The sequence below is a fragment of the Asparagus officinalis genome, chromosome 2, assembly GCF_001876935.1.
Source record: "Asparagus officinalis chromosome 2, Aspof.V1, whole genome shotgun sequence".
In the NCBI taxonomy this organism is placed as follows: Eukaryota; Viridiplantae; Streptophyta; class Magnoliopsida; order Asparagales; family Asparagaceae; genus Asparagus; species Asparagus officinalis.
Genome location: NC_033795.1, coordinates 18284459 through 18292478, shown reverse-complemented (window position 1 = coordinate 18292478; position 8020 = coordinate 18284459). Strand labels below are relative to the sequence as shown.

The 8020-nt window shown below is 34.7% G+C and overlaps 1 protein-coding gene across 1 annotated transcript in view; it reads left to right on the top strand.

Moving 5' to 3' along the window:
• Nucleotides 903-8020, top strand: part of LOC109830899 (histone deacetylase 9) — a 13863-nt gene continuing 6745 nt past the window's right edge. Inside the window, exons 1-9 of the mRNA XM_020398256.1 lie at nucleotides 903-1041; nucleotides 1702-1814; nucleotides 1905-2022; nucleotides 3632-3706; nucleotides 3775-3994; nucleotides 4130-4193; nucleotides 6465-6557; nucleotides 6664-6772; nucleotides 7972-8020. Of these exons, the coding sequence (XP_020253845.1) occupies nucleotides 1005-1041; nucleotides 1702-1814; nucleotides 1905-2022; nucleotides 3632-3706; nucleotides 3775-3994; nucleotides 4130-4193; nucleotides 6465-6557; nucleotides 6664-6772; nucleotides 7972-8020 (878 nt within the window). The 5' untranslated portion in view covers nucleotides 903-1004. The remainder of the gene's footprint in view (nucleotides 1042-1701; nucleotides 1815-1904; nucleotides 2023-3631; nucleotides 3707-3774; nucleotides 3995-4129; nucleotides 4194-6464; nucleotides 6558-6663; nucleotides 6773-7971) is intronic.

The following is an 8020-nucleotide window of genomic DNA, read 5'->3' as shown; positions in this document are numbered from 1 at the left end:
GGGAACCCCGACCATTTTGAACTAGGCATTTCAAAATGGTCGGGGTTCCCAACCCCAACCAATTTAAATAGGTGACCCCGACTAATTAGATGTTGAATTTGTCTGCAGCGTCCAAAAAAGTCGGGGTTGACAAACCCGACTAATTAGGATCGCGTTTAAAAAAATAACATACTTTATGGCCACGATGTTGACGTGACGAAAAAATGGGTCGATTTTTGTAATAAAGTTTGAATATGGTCGAATTTGGGGAATAAATTTTGAAATGGGTTTAATTTGAAAGTTTCCTCTTTTAAGTTATAATAATGGACGGCAGGCAGGGGTGTTAACGGAGCGGATACGGCTTGGATATGGCACTTACCATATCCATATCCGCTTACCCATCTCGGATACGGATACGGATACGGATATACGTCGGTAAGAAAAATTCATATCCATATCCACCAAAATCGGATACGGTTACAGATATAGATGCAGATATATAAACGGATATGCATGCAGATACAAAAAGGATATGAGAAAACTAGATAGTATTCAGAAAAATATAGTCATGTGATACAAAAAGAGTTCGTTAATATGTTCATTATGAGTGAAAAGCTAAGATTAGACATCTTGATCATCAAAATTAACCACAAATCCATAATCTAAGAATCAAAACTATCGTAAGAGTATTACCAATATGTATTCAGATTTTTTCGGATATGGATACAGATATTTTACTACAAAACCATGTCCGCGACCATATCCTATCGGTAATAGATTTGAGTAACCATATTCGTATCCTAGCGGATACGGTTACAGATATTTCCTCGAATACGGATACGGTTTGGCACCTCTAACGGCAGGTGGATCTAGTCGGATCCGAACCCGACCCGACAAAAAACCCCTCGAAAAAGCCCCAACAACCCACTGACCGTCTTCTCCTCTCTCGAGAACTGACAGTAATCTCTCTCAAAGCTCATCGCCCATGGCGAGTCTCCTCTAAAGAATCAATCAGAACTCACAAAATGCCTTCCAAGGATCGAATATCCTACTTCTACGACGGTAATTCTCTTCTCATCTCTTCAGATTCCCCTAATCAGTTAACTCTCCGTCTACACTTTAGAGATAGACCCTAGAGGGGATTATAATTATTTCTAGGGTTTATTTATTTCTAATCTGTTATTATAATATAATACTTTATCTAATTACTCTTAGTCATTGTTTTGTTAATCTTTGTTACGAGCTAGGTTGACCTAAAACTCAAATAATTACTTTAGTGGAAACACTGGAGATTGCTCAAAATTATACTATTTTGGCTTAGTCTCTTGGGAAAATTTCAAAAAGCCACCCCCTCCCCCGCGGCCGAACTTTGGGTTGTGTACAAAACTACCATGAACTTCAGAAAATTAGAGAGAACACACAAAACTTTTGGGAGTTTCACGAAACTCTTTTGAACTTTCGAAAATTCATCGGGGCACGGCATGAGGTTTATCATGGACGAAAGTATCGGGCATAATGGCAAAAATTATTAGGGAAACAGTTAAGGTTATTTTATAAAAAAATGGTACGTCATGTGAACATTCCAAAAGTTGAAGTTAAGAGGGTTCCCCTCTAATTTTAAAAGTTCATGGTTTTGTGGAAATCACCCCTATCATTAGTCCCTTTGTTACCTATTGTTTCTTTAGTAGTGATGGCACCAACACTGATGTTTTTTTTTTGCAGGAGATGTGGGTAATGTTTACTTTGGACCAAATCATCCCATGAAGCCTCATCGTCTGTGTATGACTCATCATCTTGTGCTTTCATACGAACTTCACAAGAAGATGGAGATATATGTTAGTTTTAGGATATATTTATATTTTAAGATGTTCCTTTTTCATACTAAAATATATTTCTTCTCTAAAGGTCTTACCTTATATATGCAGCGGCCTCACAAGGCATATCCAGTGGAGCTAGCTCAGTTTCATTCTGCAGATTATGTAGAATTCTTGCATCGGATCACTCCCAACACACAACATCTATTTGCAAATGAGTTAGCTAGATGTACTGACGAAAAACGGATAGATTTCTTTACTCTATTTGTCCTTTTTTTTCCTTCTCTCCCTTTGTTTATCTTATGTTGCCAAGTACATCCTAGGCTCTTATGTGGTTTTGTTAATCATTATCGTATTGTTTTGTGGTGACTATATGCATGTTAAATTTAATTTGGCTTTTGTGATTCTACTGTATGTCACTGCATAAGGAATCAAACATGGCAATACAACTTGTTGCGAAATTAGAGCAATTGTGATGCTCATATCTGTTCATTTAGGAGGAAGTCGTTGGTATCTGCCAAGCAAAAATCAACAGCAGTTGAGGTGCTGCTTTTCTTTTTTGTTTGAAAGAGCACGTTTATTATTTAGACATCTCCTTTAGTTTAATTAAAAACTTCTTCATGTTCTTTTCCTCTCCCCTTGAAAAGGTTGCCAACTTCGAAACCAGAATAATCTTCGATGCTAGTTGCTCATGATCTATCATTACTTATGAACCTCATGCTAAAGAAAGCTATAAACTAAGTTACCCCAACAATTTGTCTGGGCTTCCATTCCCGTGTCTGATAAGAGTCCAACTCCGGCACTCTTTGGGCACCCTGACTATGCATACATTCATTCAGATGTGTACTCCATTATATAATACATGTTTTGATTTAACCTTATCATACACTTCTTGGACGTATATTTTACACTTCGCTTCAACTTCTTGGAACTCCTTGGACACGGGGCAGGTATGTTTTAACCCATACCCATTTCAGAAGTAATATTTTAAGTGATTTGTTAAGTATCTAGTTAAAAAATGAGTGGTTTTTCAATTTATAATCTATTTGATAAATGGAACATAAAAATGTTATAGAATTTTAGTTTTCGTAACATGTGAATGAAATAACAAAATTGGTGGCATGTAAATTTTTAATTTCAACGTGTATATTTCTAGCTCCCCTTGTCCTAACTTTCACAAATTTACTGTCTCATATCCATACCAGAACCCGCACGCACTCCCCTGTAACATGGGCTTTAAATATCATCAGATGAAAACTGTGATTTAACTGAGCTTTATTGATCATAAATAAGTCAAGCATGAAAATAACCTTAGTTTAGCTTATTCAAGAAATGACTTGAGCTTGCTTGATCGTAAATAAGTCATACGTGATGAAGACTTAGCTTAACTTATTCCAGAAACGAACTTAAGTTAATCTTGACTTAAGCTAAATTATTGATCTTGTACACTAGCCCATAGTGAATTGGGATTAACTTGTTCAAATTGAGAACCCTGGTATCAGGCACGTATCACATACATGCTATAATTGCTATTCACTTGATGATGAATCCTTGTTATCTCATAACTTTTCAAAGCATGTAGCTACCTTGGGTTCAATGCTCATAAATTCAGAAATCAAAACTGATGTAGGTTAAAAAAATTTCACATGTTCGTCTCCTTCAATTAATTGTCTAGAAATTATGTTAAAATATACTCATTTTTAACTCTTACATGGATGATTTAAGAGTTAAAAATGAGTATATTTTAACATAATTCGTAGTTTGATTTTTCTTAATTGTTTAATTTTCTCACTTTCACTAGTCACTTCTGAAGGATATTGTTGATAAAAAATTATCAGATAATCTCGGAGAAGATTGCCCTGTGTTCGACAATATGTTCGAGTTTTGTCAAATATATGCTGGGGGCACAATAGGTAACTGATTTTCTCTTTAGTAATCAGTTGGTGCATTGATTATTCTTACTGTTTTTCTGTTTTTGTAGATGCTGCACGTAGATTGAACAATCAACTCAGCGACATTGCTATAAATTGGTCTGGTGGTTTGCATCATGCAAAAAAAAGTGAAGCATCAGGGTTTTGCTATATCAACGACTTAGTCTTGGGAATACTAGAGCTTCTCAAGTATCATGCTCGAGTGTTATATATAGATATAGATATTCATCACGGTGACGGAGTTGAAGAAGCGTTCTACTTCACTGACAGGTAACTCGTTACCTTTTAAACAATTTTCCATTTGGTTGTCTTCAGTGCCTACGTTGTGATAATTAAGCTATAATATCTATGCTCGTGATACATTATGAGACCACCTTACAGATTTTGACAACCTTTGTTGCACAGGGTGATGACTGTTAGTTTTCACAAGTATGGAGATATGTTCTTTCCTGGTACTGGTGATGTTAAGGTATCTAGTATTGTGGCTATTTTTTTAATAAGCATTATATGTTTTAGTGGTTCTCATGCATAGTTTGTGTTCATCAATTTGCCTTTTATCATCTACATGTTTGATTGATGTAAGCCAAAAAAAAGTTTATCATACTCATACACTAGGTTATTTGAACACGTTGTTTGGGTGCTGTATCCGTGTCAGACACGAATTCACCACGAACATATCATGGACACTTGTGGTTCAAAGCAAAACCCGATTTCTAAACTAGTTTTGTTTGTTTATCGAGCTCAAAACCAATAGCTTTTTGAACCCAAAAACCAAAATCCATTACTTGAAGATTTGAAAAGTAGCCCTCTTATTCCATGCGATCAGAACTAAATATTTGTTGTTAAACCTTAATTCTTAGTTTGATTTGACGTGATTCTTAACTTTTTTTGATGGAAAAAGATTCTTAATTGTTATAGATAGTAAAAAAAGGTTTATCGCCCGTGTAATTTTTCTTGGATTCAACATAGAATCTTGTAGTGTATGCTTGGATCTTAAAAGCTATAACCAAGATTTTAAATATCGTATGTCGGGAAAATATCGGATAGCCAAAATTCAAATCGGATTGCGGATATCAGAGAAATATCGGGGATATGTGGCAAATATCGGAACGCATAACAAATATTTGCATATATAGTATAATGCACTAAAATGCAATCTCAACATACTTAATGAAAATCTAAGCATGCAAAATGTGAATAATATTTGTTTAGGCTCACTAATCGACCTTGTGAAACAAATAAAAGTACAAATCAATGTTGCAACATTTCGTCTGATTTTTTAGGGTAAAATGTCATTTGATATAATGGAAAAATCATGACATCTCGCCCAAAAATTGCCAAACGCGGTATATTGTCTTGTGACAAGCCATATAAAAGGATATATCAGCCATATCGGAAATATATTGCCCAAAATAGCCAAAAAGTGGTAAGGGATATTTAGAGACCATATCAATTGCGACAATCCCTACAAAAGGATATATCGGGCCATGTTAGGGATATTTAAAACAATAGCTATAACCCGTTTGTGTAGCTTTGGAGGTGCAATTTAGATTGCTCTTTCTAATTGCTTGGGTTCTTATCAGCGTGCCTGATTGAGTCTCACATTTCGTGTTTTCCACAAAGCCAAATTACCGTTGAACACAATATAATGACATTATGATAGCTTAGCGATTACATAATTTGTAGTCTATTATTCTTTTATTTATTTATTTCTGCATAACATGCATTTGTTTGACTATGTACCTCTTAAAATCCCTGCCACTTCACTGAAACTCTAGAGTTGTGGTGATGGCTAATAGTTATTATTTTTATATTCTAACATGTCTTGCTGGTTGAGCCCCTTATTATGGGCCAAAATCTGGACTCACGGAGCTATATCAATTTTTTTATAAATCCACTTTTAAATTCGTGACCAGTAGAATTTAAACCCAGATTACTCTAATACCAACTTAAAGTCCGTGCCACTATACCACATCTCCGAAGTTGTGAGAATTAAGGATTATTATTTTATATTCTAACAGTACCACCTGCGGTTGTAGAATATCAATCTAACAGCTTAGAAACATAAGTACAACCTTTGGAACCATAGGAGTTTATATGTTATTGGGTTTAATTCTTTTTACATATTTGCATAGTTGATCTTTAATACTACTTTTTCTAGTCAATTTTATTTTCCTATATTTTGAACATTTTTGTTAGTTTTTATCTGAAAACATCAAAATTAGAGGGATGCGAGAATGTGCTTTTGAACCACCGCTGTAAGTAGTGATTTTAGGGGAAATCTGTCCAAGAGATAAGAAATTTGACATTTCATTTTATTGAGGTTATAGTGGTATTTAAATACAATTACTACATGCACATGCATTTCAATGGGTCCCTGCAGTTATTAATGCATGGCTACATCATTATTTCATTCAACCTCAGCGGTTATCATTTGAAGAAGCATTGCCCTTGAGTTGTTTCAATTTCTTATAGACGAAAGGATGTTAGATAGTTATTGAATTATGATCATAATCTCTGTCATGGGAAATGGAAATATTTTTACTTCCCTATTCTATTGGACTAATCTTTTTAGTTCATATTTTCTTATCTTGTTAATTTCACTATGTGATTTTTTATATTGTTTTTAAACGTGGAAAATGGTTTGTTAGTGATGAGACTTTATCCTTTGCCTATCTTGTGGATCAAATTTCCTGCATCTTCATGGTGATGAGATTACTAAGCCGGCTCTTTCTTAAAGAACATAGGTGAAAGAGAAGGGAAGTATTATGCTATCAATGTCCCACTCAAGGATGGGATAGATGACAACAATTTCACTCGTCTTTTCAAAACTGTACGTCATAACTTACCATGATCTAGTTCTTAATCTACACCCATTGCAGCAACCTTTTTCACTGTGTTGATGGTAGAATTTTCCTCACAGATTTTTAATACTGTAGATTATTGCCAAGGTTGTAGAAACATATCTACCAGGAGCAATTGTGCTTCAATGTGGGGCTGATTCACTAGCTGGAGATCGCTTGGGATGCTTCAGCCTCTCCATTGAAGGTATTTAAGTGGATGCAATATATGTTACCTGACGTGTTTTTTTTCAAGTGAATTTGACATCTTATATTTTGTTCTCCAAGATGTGTATCCAGCAGCATATACTCATTTATTAGAAATGAAGTAAAGTTAAAATTAGCTTAATGCATATTAGTTGTTAAAGAATTTTAAGATAGTTCCTTGCGGGAAGGCTTTCTATTCCAACATTTCAGTTTACATTAGGATGTGGTGAGTAGTTTAATAGATCAAAGCATGTTGATCTTCTCAATTTAACTTCCATTTATGTTGAGAAATCTCTCCCATAATCTATAAGTGGCTGTTTTTTTCTAATGACAAAGATGGATCGTTAATTCCCTGTCTGGACATCGCTTAGTTCCTTTTCATCAGGTATAAGCAGCTGAAGCATCCTAGCTGCAGATCACATAGGATATGCTTCAGCCCCATATGTGGTGTTCAAGTATTCAATGTTTTAAATACCGGCCGATAAACCGATATTATCGGCAATTTATCGATTTTGGGGGGCCTTCCGCTATGATAAGTTCGATTCTAAATCGGTTATTATTTTTGGATGTTTATCGCCAATAATGCAGCTCTAAAGTGAGTTATCGGCTGATATTGTCGGCCCAAAAATTGAAATTATTGGCCTTTGGTTTGAGTTTGATTTTGGGCAACGAGCACCTATTCAATGCATTTTAAATCCGACCCGACATGAGTTTCTATCATTAATTAGTGATCCTAAAGATAATTATTTATATTTTGGTATGTTTACATTTCATTAAGTATGGTTAGATTACATTTTAGAATATTATATTATGTATATCAGTATATCACCATCCGGTAATGTCACTCCGATTAGTACTACTTATCCCCGATATATCCTCGATATCCGCTATCTGATATGGATTTTGACCATCCGATGAATCCCTGATAACTGATATTTAAAACCTTGCAAGTATTTCACCATTTGATATATTTTTATATTTCTTTATACTCATTCAAATTAGATTAAAATATGAGCAGTAGTTTATTTCAGCAACACGCATTGATCATCTTGATCTAGTTTCCCATATATCATTGAGGAATTTGCGTATGCTATAACTGACTATTGGCTAAATTTACAAAATGACAACATGGTTTCTTAAGTCCCTTTTTATGTTTTAGTTGTTGGAGCTTGGTGATAAATGTTGTTCTTCTGTTAACAGGGCATGCTGAATGCGTGAGATTTGTGAAGAAGTTTAATATTCCTCTATT